General features: G+C 50.3%; 1 protein-coding gene across 1 annotated transcript in view; it reads right to left on the bottom strand.

Annotated features, from left to right (window-relative positions):
- LOC102157603 overlaps positions 1–17110 on the bottom strand; it is a 112045-nt gene extending 94935 nt beyond the window's left edge. Inside the window, exons 1-7 of the mRNA XM_021086611.1 lie at positions 16742–17110; positions 14644–14803; positions 14350–14429; positions 10434–10620; positions 8651–8806; positions 8114–8247; positions 6787–6945 (exon numbers count right to left, since the gene is read on the bottom strand). Coding sequence (XP_020942270.1) covers positions 6787–6945; positions 8114–8247; positions 8651–8806; positions 10434–10620; positions 14350–14429; positions 14644–14803; positions 16742–16810 — 945 coding nt within the window. The 5' untranslated portion in view covers positions 16811–17110. The remainder of the gene's footprint in view (positions 1–6786; positions 6946–8113; positions 8248–8650; positions 8807–10433; positions 10621–14349; positions 14430–14643; positions 14804–16741) is intronic.

Here is a 17476-nt window from a genome sequence, read left to right as displayed (position 1 = left end):
TTATAAGTAAATATTCATATCCAAATACATGGGGTTCTCTCTATTTGTTTAGGTTTTTCTTGAATTTCTTTCAACAATGCTTTGTAGTTTTGAGATTATTAGGTTTTTCTTTTTTCCTTTCTTTTTTGTTTTTTTGTTTTTTGTTTTTTTTGGCTGCACCCATGGCATGTACAACTTCCCAGTTCAGGGACTGAACCTGGGCCACTGAAGTAACAATGCTGGATCCTTAACCCCTTGCGCCACAAGGGGACTCCTTGAGAGTAGTAGTTTCACATTCTTTTGTTATTCCTAAGTGTTATTCTTTTCGATGCTATCGTAAATAAACTGTTTTCTTAATTCCATTTTCAGGCATTTCATTGCTAAGGTAGCAACTTATTTCTGTATATTAATTCTGTATCCTGCCACTTTGGTGAACTCATTTCTTGAGCTCGAATAGATTTTTTTGGTGAGTTCATTAGGGTCTTCTGTATATAAGATCATGTTACCTGTAAACAGAAATAACGTTGCTTCTTCATTTCCAATCTAGATGCCTTTTCTTCATCTCTCTTTCTCTTTTCTTCTTTTTTGGTCTCATTACCCTTGTTAGAACGTCCAGTACGATGTCAAAGATAAATGGTGAAAGCAGACATCCTACCTCATTCCTGATCTTAGGGGGAAAACATTCAGTCTGTCACCATTAAAGATGATGTTAGCTGTGGGTTTCTGCATAATGGCCTTTATCAGGTCAAGGAAGTAGCTTTCCACTGCTCGTCCGTTGGGTGGTTTTACCATGAAAGGTATGGTGTTGTGCCAGATAATTTTCTGTGATTATTAAAATGATCATGTGGTTTTTGTCCTTTATTCTATTAATACATTACCTTAGTGGAGTTTCAAATGTTAAACCATCCTTACATTCCTGGGATAAACCCCATTTGGTCATGGTGTGTAATCCTTTTTATACTTTGCCGAATTCGGTGTGGTACTATTTGCTTAAGGATTTTCCATCTGTATTTCTATGAGATTATAGTCATCCGTTTTTCTTTTCTTATGATGTCTTTGGTTGGGGTGTCAGGGTAATACTGGGAAGAATGAACGGGGAAGTGTTTTCTCTTGACTCAACATTGTATTATTTTGCAGTGCATTAACCTGGTACCACCCAGTCCAGCTAAGAGGTTAAGAGCCTGAGTTTTGAAAGGAGGCCGACTGGACTTTCAATCCCAATTCTGCCACTCACGAGCTGTGAGACCTCTCACAAGTCTGTTTACACCACTTCTCCCCTGTCAAGTGAGAAGAGATAATGCTTGACTAAATGAGACAATACAAACAGGGCATCGGACACATGGTCTGGTAATACTTATGGCTCATCATTGATTAGTCTGCCTTTCCCGCTTCTACTCACTGTCCGTTTTTGTTGTTGTTGTTGTTGTTGTTTGTCTTTTTGCCTTTTCTAGGGCCGCTCCTGCGGCACATGGAGGTTCCCAGGCTAGGGGTCGAATTGGAGCTGCAGCCACCAGCCTATGCCAGAGCCACAGCAACGTGGGACCCGAGCTGAGTCTGCGACCTATACCACAGCTCACGGAAACGCCAGATCCTTAACCCACTGAGCAAGGCCAGGGATCAAACCCACAACCTCATGGTTCCTAGTCGGATTCATTAACCACTGAGCCACAATGAGACCTCCAAGCTTAACGATAGAGATTATCTTATTCATACTTGTCTCCTCAGAACCCAGCTTGGTGTCTGCCACACTTTGGAAGGCTTGCAGAAATGCTGCCACCAAACTAATTTCTTCACTAAAATCCTGGAACCAGATGTTGTCCAGAAATAAGAAATTTTCACAATTTAGAATACCATTACGATGCAATGATATAAATAAAGAACACCTACCGACCAGTAAAACGTATGCTAATTTTGTTCAAATGTCAAACAGTATGAAAAAGCAGTTCACAGAAAGGGTGACGCCATGGCAGAATCAAGACACAATACAGTGTTGCTGAGCCTTGTGAAGTAACCAGGGAAATGCAAGTTCAAACAAGGTACCTTTTCCATCCATACCAGCAATACTTTTCAAATGCTGAAACTCAGGTACTGGGGAGAATATGGAAATTGCTCCTGTTGGACGTAACTGGGAGGTGGGTGATTGGTACCGCTATTTTGGAGGGCAAATTGGTCAGAGTCAGCAAATTAAAAACACACAGATTTCTGGAAATTCTGCAGGTGACACCTGCCCCAGAGACCTCGTCAAGCTATGTGCCTGGGGAGGCATGCCTGATGCAGTTCCAGCATGCCATCCTCGCAACCACTAGACATGCAATGGCCAGATAAAATTCAGGATGGGTGGACACATATGGAACATGATGCAGGTGTTTAAAAGGGTAGAGGAGATTTCTGCAAAACAGCAGGGGTCACTTTCCAAGATCCATTGCTGAAGGAGGCACAAGACCCACCAAATAGAACTGAGTGCTTGTGACAGGTCCACAGAGCAAACAAATAGCAAAAGATCCCCTCTCCAGAGCTCTAGGCTGTAACCAGGGTTCTCTCCAGGCAGTGAGGCAGGGGACTGGGAATGCGGATGGTAACTGTAAAAGGGAATTTTAGGCCCCCCCCCCCCACTTTTTTTGCTTTTTAGGGCCGCATCTGTGGCATATGGAAGTTCCCAAGCTAGGAGTTGAATCTGAGCTGCAGCTCCTGGCCTACACCACAGCCACAGCCACGCCAGATCCGAGCCACATCTGCAACCTGCACCACAGCCCATGGCAACACCAGATCCTTAACGCACTGAGCCAGGCAGGAATCGAACTCTCATCCTCATGGATACCAGCTGGGTTCGTTACCACTGAGCCACAAAGGGAACTGCTAGCCTTATTTTAAATGTGCTATTTTCTCACAAGGAGAATTTATTCAAGGAGTATTGGTATCATTTAAAATCAACATAATGGAGATTTTATTAAATAAAAAATTAAATTAAAAATAAAATAAAATTTTCCCATAGTTCTTTCTAATCTAAAAAAAGGAATAAAACAGAAATATTAAGTAATAAGGAAAAAATAAAATAAAATAAAATAAACATAATGGAGTTCCCTCTGTGGCACAGTGGAATCAGCAGCATCTCTGGAGCACTGGGATGCAGATTTGATCCCTGGCCTGGCACAGTGGGTTAAGGACACAGCGCTGCCACAGCTGTTGCTTAGGCTTGGATCTGATCCCTGGTCCAGGAACTCCACATGCTGTGGGGTGGCCAAAAACCAAACCAAAACAAAACAAAATCAACATAATACTTAGGAAGAGTTTAGCAGGGAGGCAAAAGACTTGTGCACTGAAAACTACAACCCACTGCTGAAAGAAACTGGAGAAGACACACATAAATGGAAAGACATCCTGTGTTTGTGGATTAGAAGACTTAATATTGTTAAGATTTAATCCTACCCAAAGCAATCTACAAACTTAATGAAATCCCTATCAAAATCTCAATGGTATTTTGTGCAGTGGAAATAGAAAAATCCACCCTCGAATTCATGTGGAATCTCAAGGGACCCCCAAATAGCTAAAATGATCTTGAAAAAGAAGAACAGGAGTTCCCACTGTGGCTTAGTGGTTAATGAATCTGACTAGGAACCATGGGGTTGCAGGTTTGATCCCTGGCCTTATTCAGTGGGTTAAGGATCTGGCATTGCCGTGAGCTGTGGTGTAGGTCGCAGACGCAGCTCGGATCCCACATTGCTGTGACTGTGGTGTAGGCTGGCGGCTACAGCTCTGATTTGACCCCTAGCCTGGGAACCTCCATATGCCGCAGGTGTGGCCCTAGAAAAGGCAAAAAGACCAAAAAAAAAAGAAGAAGAAAGTTGGAGGTCTCACAAAGCTACAGAAATGAAAACAGTATGGCAGTGGAGTTCCCTGTGGTGCAGTGGGTTAAGGACCCAGCATTGGCACTGTAGCAGCTTGGGTCGCTGCTGAGGAGTGGATTCGATCCCTGGCCTGGGAACTTCCACATGCCACAGGAGAAGCCAAACAAGAGGGACAACAACAACAAAACCCAGTAAGGTAGTGACATAAAAGACAGACATATACACCAATGGAATATGCTAGATGGCCCATATTTATGGTCAGGGGAAGGGACAGTCTTTATAACAAAGGTCCTGGAAAGACTGGCTATTCACACACAAAAGAATGATGTTGGGCTTTATCTTATACCACAGACAGAGTTTAACTCAAAATGGATCAAAGATCTAAACATGAAAACTTTATAGAAAACTATAAAACTCTCTCTCTCTTTTTTTTTTTTTTTTTTTGCTTTTTAGGGCTGCAATCCATGGCATATGGAGGTTCCCAGGCTAGGGGTTGAACTGGAGCTGTAGCTGCCAGCCACAGCCACAGTCATGCCAGATCTGAGATGCATCTGTGACCTACACCACAGTTCACAGCAACGCCAGATTCTTAACCCACTGAGCGAGGCCAGGGATCAAACCGGCCATCTCATGGATCCTAGTCATGTTCGTTAACCGCTGAGTCACGAAGGGAACTACCTAAAACTATAAAACGCTTAAAAGCAAACATGAGATTGAAAAGCTTCATGCCATTAGATTTGGTGACTGATTTATCCATTATGACACCTAAACACAGGCAACAAGTGTAAAAATCAATAAAATGAACTACATCAAAATGAAAAAGTTTTGTACATCAAGGCGTGCTACCCACAGAGTGAAAAAGCAACCCAAGGAATGGGGGAAAATACTTGTAAGCCATCTATCTCTTAAGAGATTAATACACATAAAGAATTCCTCTAAGTCAACAGCAACAAAATCAAACAATCTGATTCAAAGTGGGCTAAGGCCTTGAGTAGACATTTCTCTAAAGATGATACATACATGGCCCATCAGCACGTGAGAAGATGCTCAACATCACCCGTCAACAGGGAAATGCAAGTCAAAATTACAACGAGAACCTCCTAAGATCCATCAGGATGGCTACTCTCAAAAACAAAACAACCCCCCCCCCCCCCGCCAAAACGGGAACTAACCAGTGCTGGTTAGGCTGTGGAGAAACTGGGACCCTTTTCCACTGATGATAAAACCGTAACATGGTGCAGCTTCTCTGGAAACCAGGATGGCAGTTTCTCAAAAAATTAAAAATAGAACTCTTGTGCGAGCCAGCAATTCCACTTCTAGGTATATATCCTGAAGAATGGAAAGCAGGGATTCAAACAGATATTGGTACTCCCAAGTTCACAGCAGCACAATTCACATAAGTCACAAGTGGAAGCCAAGTGTCCATGGATGAAAAAATATGATCCATCTTTATTTTTAAATTTTTTTTGTCTTTTGTCTTTTTTTTTGTTGTTGTTATTGTTGCTATTTCTTGGGCCACTCCCGCAGCATATGGAGGTTCCCAGGCTAGGGGTCCAATCGGAGCTGTAGCCACCGGCCTACGCCAGAGCCACAGCAATGCAGGATCCGAGCCGCGTCTGCAACCTACACCACAGCTCACGGCAACGCCGGATCGTTAACCCACTGAGCAAGGGCAGGGACCGAACCCGCAACCTCATGGTTCCTAGTCGGATTCGTTAACCACTGCGCCACGATGGGAACTCCCTGATCCATCTTACAATGGAGTATTACTTAGATGTGAAAAGGAAAAAAAATTCTGGCGTTTCCGCTGTGGCTCAGTGGGTTAAGAACCTGACATAATGTCCATGAGGATGCAGGTTCAATCCCTGACCTCGCTCAGGGGGTGAAGGATCCAGCACTGCCGCAAGCTGTAGCATAGGTCACAGATGTGGCTCCGATCTGGGGTCGCTGTGGCTCTGGTGTAGGCTGGTAGCTGTGGCTCCAATTTGACCCTTGGCCAGGGAACTTCCTTGTGCCTCGGGTGCAGCCCTAGAAAAATAAAATTAAATTAAATAAAAATAAAATAATAAAAAGGAAAGAAATTCTGACTGATGCCACCATGTGGATAAACCTTGAGGACATCATGGTAAGTGAAACAAGCCAGTCACGAAAAGGCAGATACTGTCTGATTCCACTTCTGTGAGGCACTTGGAGCAGTGACGATCAGAGAGGTGGCAAGTGGAATAGTGGCTGCAAGGGCTGGGAAAGGGGCAATACTGTTTAATGGGGACAGAATTTCAGTTCCACCAGATGAAAACGCTCTGGAGATGGGCCATGGTGATGGTTGCACAACCATACGCATGCGCTTAATGCCACTGACCTGTACGCCTAAAAATGAAAGAAATGGTCCATTTCACGTTATATGTGTTTTACCACAATTAAACATTTTAAAAAACAATTTCAAAAGAAACTCATATAATTTGTGCTTTATAAGAGCCCATGCCCATCCAGGGGCTAATCATTCAGTCACTCCTGATTTACAAAAAAGCCTGAGTGAACCGTTTCCAAAATGCATTTTTTTAAAAAGCCATACCCGCAGCCAATGGACGTTCCCGGGCCAGGGATTGAACCCAAGCCTCAGCTGCAGCAATGCCGGATCCTATAACCCACTACATCAGGCTGGGTATGCAACCCATGCCTTCGCAGTGACCTGAGCTGCAGTCAGATTCTTAACTTGCTGCACCGTGGTGGGAACTCCTCCAAAACGCATTTTTGCAGCTGGAAATCTGCATTTCGCAAGGCCCCTTGCAAACTGTCCCTTGGCAGTCCTTGGCACCCTAGCAAATATTTAACTCCTCCAAGGACACAGGTCTCTGAGCCTTGAGTTTCAGCTGCCTGCATCCTTGCCACCAAGACCTGGAGGAACAGGCAACTGCCACATGCCAGCTGGGCTCGGATGTGGCCCTGCAGAGGCTGGGCTCACCTCCATGAAGTACTTGCTCAGGGCTGGGCCCGAGTCGTTCTGGAAGGTCTGGCTGATTCGGAGGCGCCTCTTGTTGCTGCTGTCACCCCAGTGCCTGCCGTAGCTCGCCTCCAGCTGCGAGTGCAGGTGGCCAGAGCCCTCCTCGTGCTGGAGCCGGACCTGGGGACACACCCCACCAGGGAGACCCCCGAGGAAGCCTTTTGTGGCCAGTCTGGAGCCTCCTCCCGGCCAACTACCTCAGGATGCAGGCTTGCCGAGGAGACAGCTCTGCAGGAGGTACAGATTTTTCTGCACTGATTTTGATTTTGCAAAATACTGTGTTAGCATACAATTCACCTTATCAGTGACAGCAGTTTCCAAAATTCTGGCACCAAGGTGAAAAACTAACCTGCCCCACCCTCATCCATGCCCTCATAAGGAGTGGAAAGAGCCAGTGGCCATGGGAAGAGGGCTCCTGATCTGCTTCATATAAACCCAAGAACCCCCTATCCCTCATTCTCCCGAAGCAGCCTCTGGCTCCCTGGATAGAAGCTATGAAGGATCAGGTCTCCCCACTTGGGGGCTCATGGCATCCTGCTGCCTCCTCCTACCTCTGAACCAAAGGTTGAGGCAACACAGACTCATCCATTTATTCATTCACTGAAACATACTTCCCCCCAAATACCAAGGGGGTACAGCCCTGGGCACCAGACAGCCAAGAATGAAGGAGCCAGAAGCCCCCACCCTCGTGGAGGTAGCAGTCCAGAAAGAAGCAAATTTGGAACTAAATTAAGAAAGGAATAGTCACGTCTCTCTTTTGCTGACGCCACCGGTTTCTAAATTGCTCCATTTACCCTTTGGCCCCAGGACCTTTGCACTTGCTGTTCCCTAGGCCTGTAGCACACTTCCATGGGGACAGAACGGTCTCACCTTTTAACTGTCAGCCTAAAATAGATTTCCCCCAAAGAAGCCTTCCCCTTAGACTCCCTGCCTTACGGCCTCTTGGCTTCTGCCCTGTTTATCACCCACAGCAGCTGTGTTTTCCTCGATTTGGGTCAGGTCTCCTGTGCTCCACCCTCCCCCGGCAATGCAATGGCAAAGACCAGGTGCTGCTTTGAGCAGAGCTCTTCCCCCGGGGCTGGGCAGAGAGGAGGTGTCGAATAAAACACCAACTAAATGAACAGAGCGAGGACGAGACTGAGGTTCCAATCCCTCTGGTCTTCCCTCTCTTCGTTCCGTTGGTGTTTTATTGATCTGGTCCCATACGAGCAAATCCATCTCTCTGAGGATGAGTGCAGGGTGCTCACCCACCACCTTCCAGACCCCCCTGCCCGGCTCGAGCACCCACCTTGTGGCTGCATGCCGGGATCTGTGTGCAGTGAAGCTCGTGGTCCAGCTCCAGCTTGTAGGCGGCCTCTGGGCCGCTCTCTGCCTGCAGCCTCTGGCTGGTGCTGCACTCCTGCGCCAGCTGCTTTGCGTGACCTGTACGGGGGCAACCCGGAGACCCTGCCCTTCCTCTGCCAGGCAGCCCTCCAGCCCCACCCCAAGCAGAGGAGCATCCGGTTCAGCCTGTTTGCAGCCAAAGCCTCGGGTCTGCCTCACCTAATGTCACTTGTTGGAAGCTGCTAATGGGGAGGATTGAAGAGGTCGATTTATGTCCCCACCAACACACACACACACACACACACACGTAGTAGTTGTGTTTGGGTTTTGGTTTTGGTTTTTAACAAGCAGATGCTTGGCTCCATTCCAAGCCAACGGAATGACGCATTGGCTAAGGGACAGGGTGATGAGGTCCAAACACCCAAGGTGACAGTGGCAGCTCAGCCCTCAGCGCCACAGCCCCAGGAGATGGTGCCAGTCCGGCCCGCCCCCAGCGCCGTACCCAGGAGGCCGTACTTGATCCTCAGGGAGCTGGTCCAGAGGCGGCCCCGCTGCTGCAGGCGGCCCAGGGCCCGCAGCCCCACTAGCCCAGGCAGGAGGAGCTCGCCGCCCAGGGCCACCACCTGCACCCCGTGCTCTGCCTTCTTCTCCAGCAGCGCTGTGGGGAGAGGACAGGTATGGTGTGGTCATGGCCTGTGACCCAGGGACGGCCACCCTGTTCCCAGCACCAGGAGAGGAAGGAAGTGGGAATAGCGCTGGGCAGGGAGGGGGGGAGGGTTCCAGGGAACGACCGCCCACATCTCTGCCAGGCACTGACATCAGGGTGCTGCACTGTTCGGGGGGCAACCCCAAAAGTCAGGTCTGTGAATCCAGACCACAAGTAGAACAGGCGTGGCCTAGGGGTTAAGGATCTGGTGTTGTCACTGCTTTGGACTCCGGTACAATTAAAAAAAAAAAAAAAGGAGTTCCCGTCGTGGCGCAGTGGTTAACGAATCCGACTAAGAACCATGAGGTTGCGGGTTCGGTCCCTGCCCTTGCTCAGTGGGTTAACGATCCGGCGTTGCTGTGAGCTGTGGTGTAGGTTGCAGACGCGGCTCGGATCCCACGTTGCTGTGGCTCTGGCGTAGGCCAGTGGCTACAGCTCCGATTCAGCCCCTAGCCTGGGAACCTCCATATGCCACGGGAGCGGCCCAAGAAATAGCAACAACAACAACAACAAAAGACAAAAAGACCAAAAAAAAATAATAATAAAAATTAAAAAAAAAAATTAAAAAAAAAAAAAAGAAAAAAGGAGGGAGGGAGTTCCTGCTGTGACACAACAGGAAGGGCAGCAGCATCTCTGCAGCGCTGGACACAGGTTTGATCTCCGGTGCAGCACAATGGGTTAAGGATCAAACGTTGCCGCAAAAAAGCAGAACAATAACAACAAAAAATATAATGGGGATTTCCCATCGTGGCACAGTGGTTAACGAATCTGACTAGGAACCATGAGGTTTCGGGTTCCATCCCTGGCCTCGCTCAGTGGGTTAACGATCCGGCGTTGCCATGAGCTGTGGTGTAGGTTGCAGACGCGGCTCGGATCCCACGTTGCTGTGGCTCTGGCGTAGGCCAGCAGCTACAGCTCCGATGTGACCCCTAGCCTGGGAACCTCTATGTGCCCCGGAAGCAGCCCTAGAAAAGGCAAAAAGGCAAAAAGGCAAAAAAAAAAAAAAAAATTAGAATGGAACAGATGAATGATAGGACCTCAGGGGTCAGCAGGTAAACATCACCTTCTGAGACCTGTTTCCACTCCAGTGACCCTCAGCCAGGCCAGCTGGTCAACGGCCCAGACACTCACATCATTCCCTTGACTCTCCCAGAATATCCCACGAGGGCTCCAGCCCAGCTCCGGCTCCAGGGTGGGCAACTGGTGAGACTGGTCAGTACCCAGGCCTGGTGATGCACTCGAGATGCAAACAGTGCCCCACGCAATTCGGGTCACAATGCGAGATGTACTTTTATATGCTGTGTAACACGTACTGTGGGTCAGAAGCAAAGAAGTCCAGAAGGTGCTGTTTACGGCTCAAGGGGCGGGGAGGTGGGGTGAGTAGAGCCCCCTGCAGGGGACCTCTGGGGACTCAAGCAGAAGGTGCAAGCAGACACAGAGCCGGGATTTTCCTTAGATGGGATGCTGAAACTGGGGGGATCCGGGTGTTGGGGACCACAAGAGGGATACTCACGCCCACCCCCTAGCCTGAAGGCTGGCCACCGAGGCAAAGTGGCAGGAAGGGGGTCCCTCCTCCTACCTGACACGTGGGCCCGGTCACTCAGCAAGTTGCTCAGGGATACGGAGAAGGCCAACCTGCGGCCCACCTGCCGGCTGAGGTTCCCGGCCAGGACCACAGGGCTGCCTGCTGTCACCAGTTTCACCTCCAGCTGGGCCTCGAACCGCTGGGCCTCACCACCCGCTGCTGGCCACAGGTTGCTCCGGCCCTGGAAAGGCCCCAACATCACTTGGAAAGGGGGGTTGGACTCAGCCAGACGCTCGGGCCCTGAATGAGAACTAGGACCAGACAGAGGGCAAGAGACAGAGCCTAGCTATCGGGCTTCTGGGTTCATTCTTTTCCAATTCCTTTTTTCTTTTTCTTTTTTTTTTTTTTTTTTTTGGCTTTTTAGGGCTGTGCCTGCAGCATATGGAAGCTCCTAGCCAGAGGCTATATCAGAGTCACATCTGCAACCTACACCACAGCTCATGACAACGCCGGATCCTTAACCCACTGAGCAACTTGGGATCGAACCTGCATCCTCATGTATACTAGTCAGATCTGTAACCCGCTGAGCCACAACAAGAATTTTTTTTTTTTTTTTTTTGCTAAATTTCTTAAGCTAAATATTTTTCTTTTTTATTTTTCTTTCTTTTCTTTTGTGTGTGTGTGTGTGTGTTTTTAGGGCCACACCTGTGGCATATGGAGGTTCCCAGGCTAGGAGTCGAAACGGAGCTGTAGCTGCCAGCCTACACCACAGCCACAGCAATGCCAGATCTGAGCCGCATCTGTGACCTACACCACAGCTCATGGCAATGCCAAGACCTTAACCCAGAGAGCAAGGCCAGGGATCGAACCTGCATCCTCATGGATCCCAGTCAGATTCATTTCCACTGAGCCATGACAGGAACGCCAAGTTCAATATTTTTCAAAACAGGTAATCCACGTTACAAATTCAGACCTACGTATAAAGGACCTTTCCTCCCTGCCCCCCCCCATCCAATCTATCACGGACCCTGGCCAGCTCTCCCTGCAGAATATTCTGGCATTGGCCACCTCTACCCCTGCTCCAGCTCCAGTCCGCTCATGGCGCTCGCGTGCTGTGACATCCTTCTCCCCGCTCCGCTGGCTCCCACCCAGGTGAGCAGGGCCAGCCCTTCAGGACAGGGTGGGCTCACAGCACACCTGTCTTCCTCAGGGTAAAAGCCGGTCTTTGCAAAGATCAACAAGGCCAAGCCTTTATCCAGAAGTCTGCAGTGCAGCCCAAAGGCCAAACTGCCCAGACACAGGCTGGCAGGACACACGGACAGCCCCCAACACGGGCTATGTCTCCACAACCGAGGTTTTCCTGGACCCACAGCAACGGGAGCTGTCACCCAGGACGGCCGCACCAGCTGCCAACCGATCCTATGACCCTCCCTGCTGGCTGCCCGCTGACCTGTTTACCCAAAAGATGTAAAAACGACCTCGCTGTTCCCTGACTGTCCACTAGTTTATACTCCCTTCTAAATCCTGTTTTGCCTTTGTTCCTGGACAACAACCACATGTCACTGTCTTCTTTTTTTTTTTTTTTTGTCTTTTTGCCGTTTCTTGGGCCGCTCCCGCGGCATATGGAGTTTCCCAGGCTAGGGGTCTAATCGGAGCTATAGCTGCCAGTCTATGCCAGAGCCACAGCAACATGGGATCCGAGCCGCGTCTGCAACCTACACCACAGCTCATGGCAACGCCTGATCGTTAACCCACTGAGCAAGGCCAGGGATCGAACCCGCAACCTCATGGTTCCTAGTCGGATTCGTTAACCACTGTGCCACGACGGGAACTCCTCACTGTCTTCTGATGACTCTCTGGCAAAACCTGACCTGACCTGTCTTGCCAACTTTCTGGCTTGGCTCTTAGGCTGCTCCAACCACGTGAGGCCTCAGGCTGCGCTTCTAAGACGCCTTGCACATTCCCACCCCAGGACTTTTGCACATGCTACACCCTTCCCTTACAATTCCTTGCCCACAGAGAACCACATGGCTCTCTTCCACACATCCTTCATGTCTTTGCTAAAAGATATTTTCTCAATCAGGCCTACTCTGTCCGTTTACTTAAGACTGAAGACACCAAGCCCCAGACTTTTCTTCTCACCTAACTTCAGACCCCTGTAGTCTGGTTCCCTTTTTCCAAAGCACTAACACCAGCCTTTCAACACACTTTGCTTATTTATTTTTATCATTTGTCTCTCCCATGAGAATGTAAGCACCAAAAAGAGAGAAGTTTGTGTACGTAGCCCTTTCATGGAGCTGTCTTCCCAGTACTTGGCACATTATAGATGCTTGATAAATAGTTGTTGAATAAATGATTAAAGACACTGAAAAACCTAAGTTTCATTCTCTTCTTTGGTCCCCTCATCTCCCTCCAGAGGCAACCACTGAGCCCGCTTCTTGTGCATCCTCCAGAATCCGCGTGGGCCTCTCTGAGTCTGTCTATATGTAGGTATGCGTGTATGTGCACATGTGTGTGTACGTATGCATACGAGCACACATGCACACTCCCTCTTGCTTGGCACAAAAGCACACACAGGCTCTCCACTCTGCTCCGCTTCCCTTGCTTCATGGTGTGTCTTGGCGATGCTTTTCTCTGGTCTGGATCAGAAGCCGCGTGGCTTCTAAAAGTACAGCCCATGAAAAGGATGGTTGGAGAATTCCTCATCCAAACCAGGACACTTAACAGTTAACAAGACCACTGGTCCTAAGGGAGCAGGGTCAATGGTAAACCGGGGCTCTCCCGGTGGCCCGGGACTTGGGGATCCCGGAGGAGAAAATCTGTCTCCCACACACCAGCCGTCAACTCCATCAACTCTGAGCGGAGCTGAACCCAGCTTTGCGGCTTCACATTCCCAAGCTCATCTCTCTCCATTTCCTCACCTTCTCCGGGCTTACTGAGAGGACCAAGAGAGGGACCCAGGGCCACAGTCAACCATGCCTCCTCCCCTCAGCTCTGCAAGAGACTAGGCTTTGGAAAGTTCCAGAGCCCCAGCTGTGACCATTACTCTGAGGCTGCTGGAACTGGAGTTGCTCTCAAGGCAGATGTTTCCAAACCACAGACAGCCCTCAGGAGTGAGGCAGGAGGGTCTGCAGGGCGGGGCAGGCAATGAGCACTCGTGCATTTAGCAAACAAGGAGGCTTCGGGGCTCCGGGGAGTTCTGAAAATGATCCGTTGTTTCAGCCGGCAGGCAGCTGAGGCTTTAGGAGGAAGATGCTCTCCCCTGACTCTTGGTCTTCCCACCTGCACAGGAAGCAGCTCTGGAAGCCTAGAGTGTGTTTATGCAGCAACAATTTCAGCGCTGGCTCCAGATTCTCAACCCGGACCTCTCTGCAAATCCACCAGGGACCAAGGCAGCATCGTGGGACCCATCAGCGAAGGGGCCCAGAGGTCCTGCTCGGCCGAAGCCAGTCTACAGCTGCTGTTCGGATCCTTTTCGGAGTCACAGATCTGCTTGAGCCTCGGATGGAAGGACTAAACCCTCCGCAAGGGGGACAGACCCTGAATGGCGGCACAATAGCGGGGGCTTCAGTTGACCCGCTGAGTCCCATTCAGATCCCCCTGGTTGAGGATCTTAAAAGGTAGCGACTAAGAGAAACACACACACACCTTTGCAGCAGGACTTACACTGCTAAAAATTTACCCTGCAGGAGTTCCCACTGTGGCTCATCAGGTTAAGAACCCAATTAATATCCATGAGGACGTGGGTCCGAGCCCCAGCCTTGCGCAGTGGGTTAAGGATCCAGAGTTGCCATGTGTAGTGGTCGCACACGTAACTCGGATCTGGCATTGCTGTGGCTGTGGTGTGGGCTGGCGGCTGCAGCTCCAACTGGACCCCGAGCCTGGGAGCCTCCATATGCTGCAGGTGGGGCCCTAAGCAGCAAAAACATTACAAAACAAAAAAATCAGTTGTACCCGTGTGAGTGCAAACCTTGATGTAGTAGACATGCCTGTCGTCCAGGATGAGTTCCAGGTGACCCATGTGAGCATCCTGGAGGGTCTCGAGCTTTCCTGGGGGACGAAACAAGAGCTGAGAGACCAGGGCTCAGCATCCTGGATCCACCCCTGTCTTGCCTGGGGGGCAGCCTGCTGGTTTCCTAATGGCTGAGCCTGTGGCTCCTCACCCACACAACGGAGCTATTTTTGGTGCCGACCTTGGAAGGTGGCTGGGAATCCACAAGGGAGTATGCTGCATGTGGCACGTGGCCAAGGGCACTGTCATTACCGTCCAGCTCAATTTTCTTCTTGGGATGGAGGAGCTTGAGCCGGAACGTCCTCCGGGGCCAGCTGTAGCTGACGTCTACCCCAACGTCCCGGGGCACTTCTGACCTGGGCGTGCCCATGAAGAGGTGGGCTGAGGCTTCCTGGGGGAGCCAGTGGTCCTTCTGCAAACAGAGCGAGATGCTCCAGATCAAGAACCCATCCGGGTCCTGAGAGGCCCCCACCTTCAAATGCTGGAGTGCTTCTGCTCATTCTTATCCTCACAAAGCAAACCAGGAATTTGTCCCCAAACCAGGAATTTGGGGATGGAAAAGAGTATCCTGGAGGAAAGTCCGATAGGACAACTCAGGGCCATATGGAGTGGGTTTCTGCTTGTTCCACCAACAGGAGAGGAGAAGGCGCGGTGTATATTGGCACCCGCCCAGATCCCCTCGGGCCTCTTAATCAGCTCGTGTGCTCATCTCCCAGCTTCTACAAATGTTGCTCTATTTCTTTTTAGGCCACCCTGAGGCACATGGAGTTCCCAGACCAGGAATCAGATCTGAGCCACATCTGAAACCTATGACCCAGCTGCAGCAATGCCAGATCTTTAACACCCTGTCCCAGCTGGGGATCGAACCTGCATCCCAGGCGATCGAACCTGCATCCCAGAGATGCCTCTGATTTGTTGTGTACTTTTCTCCTAAAGCCCAGCACCTGGGACCTCCAAAGCATGGCCCTCCTACATAAGAGGGAGAAACATCTCGGCTGCTTAGCCTCAAGGGGACCAAACCCTGAGATGTAACTGCTGTCCCAGGGCTGCCCAGGATCAGGCCGAGGCTGCCACTGCACCAGCCATCACCTCCACTCAGCTTCTTCCCCCTCCCTATCCTATGTTCTCCATTCTCCCACTGAGTCCTCCTGGAGCCTTTTCCTCATCCATCACTTTTACCCAAATCCTTGGATCTGGTCTGCCTCCAGCAAAATGCAGCCCAAGACACAAAGCCCCTTTAAAAATCCTGCATCAGGGAGTTCCCATTGGGGCACAGTGGAAACAAATCCAATTAGTATCCATGAGGATTCGGGTTCAATCCCTGGTCTCGTTCAGCGCGTCAGGGATCCAGCACTGCTGTGAGCTGTGGTGCAGGTCGCAGATGCAGCTTGGATCCTGTGTTGCTGTGGCTGTGGCGTAGGTCAGCAGCTGTAGCTATGATTCAACCCCTTGCCTGGGAACCCCCATATGCCGCAGGTGTGGCCCTAAAAAGACAAAAAAAAAAGAAAAAAATTCTGTATCAGGAGTTCCCATTGTGACTCAGTGGGTTAAAACTCAACTAGAATCCATGAGGATGCAGGTTTGATCCCTGGCCTCACTTCAGTGGGTTAAAGGATCTGGTGTTGCCACGAGCTGTGGCATAGGTCACAGGCACAGTTCAGATCTGGTGCTGCTGAAGCTGTGGTGCAGGCCAGTGGCTACAGCTCCAGTTCAACCCCTAGCCTGGGAACCTCCATATGCCACATCTGTGGCCATAAAAAAAAAAAGACTAAATAAATGAATAAATGAATAAGGAGTTCCCATCATGGCGCAGTGGTTAACAAATCCGACTAGGAACCCTGAGGTTGAGGGTTTGATCCCTGCCCTTGCTCAGTGGGTTACCGATCTGGCGTCGCCGTGAGTTGTGGTATAGGTCGCAGACGCATCTCCGACCCTGCGTTGCTGTGGCTCTGGCTTAGGCCAGCAGCTACAGCTCCGATTCGACCCCTAGCCTGGGAACCTCCATATGCCACATCTGTGGCCATAAAAAAAAAAAGACTAAATAAATAAATAAATAAAGGGAAGAACACGACCCCCTTGGGGTAATCAAGACAGGCTTCACTGAGGAGGTGACCCCTGAACGGAGCTATGAGGACTGACTCAGAGGTAACAGGGCATCAAGCCAGAGACAGAGGATCAGCATGTGCAAGGGTCCTGAGGCAGGAGGGAGACCACAGCAGGACTGGCCTCACTTACCAGCCCCAGGGAGGAGGCCCACGTCTTTATGACTGATCCCCAAGGCTGATCCGGAGAAGACACAGGGAGACCCGCACGCTGGCTGCACGAGAGGGAGCCATTCCACAGGGCCTACCTGGGGGTGGAGGGTGTAGGCGGCTTCCAGACGATACTGATGGAGCCCCCGGTCCTGCTTCTTCAGCATCACAGCCGCGAACACAGGCACGGAGAGCAGGTAGGGCTGACCGGCCGCCGGCCACGTCACCTCAGTGCACAGCTGCCAGCCCCAAGTGCGGGACACTGGGAACCACGGGAGCAGGCAGGCTGGTCAGTGGAGCCAGAGCCAGACGGGGGCACGGATGTTCCCATCAGCCAAGAAAGAACCTCTCTATTTGCTTTTGAAAACCAGCGCTGTGTAGACATTACCCACATGAGGCAGGACGGTATAGACCAGGACCTCCCAGCCTGGATAATCCTTAGCTGCAGGGAGCTGTCCCCGACTCAACCCATGAGATGCCAGTGGCACCTCCCACACCATTACGACAACCAAAAATGGCGCCCGACAATGCCAAATACCTCCTGGGGGACAAAAATCACACACACACACACACACACACATACACACACACACACACACACACATGCCCCCACTGAGGACCTCTGAGGCAGACCCCCCCCCCCCGAGTGTCAGACAGAGGGGTAGGAGGCAGGCTCTGGAGCAAGACTGCCTGGATCCAAATTCCAGCTCTGCCCTTTCCCAGCTGTGTGACCGTGGGCAGATGACTTAACATCTCTGTTTTTCGCTGTTCCTCACCTGCAATCTGGGACTGATGACAGTTCCAGCCCCAGGGTGTAGCTGCCAAGATGAACA

The sequence above is a fragment of the Sus scrofa genome, chromosome 3 (assembly GCF_000003025.6).
Source record: "Sus scrofa isolate TJ Tabasco breed Duroc chromosome 3, Sscrofa11.1, whole genome shotgun sequence".
NCBI classification, from domain to species: Eukaryota; Metazoa; Chordata; class Mammalia; order Artiodactyla; family Suidae; genus Sus; species Sus scrofa.
This window is presented reverse-complemented; position numbering and strand designations above follow the sequence as displayed.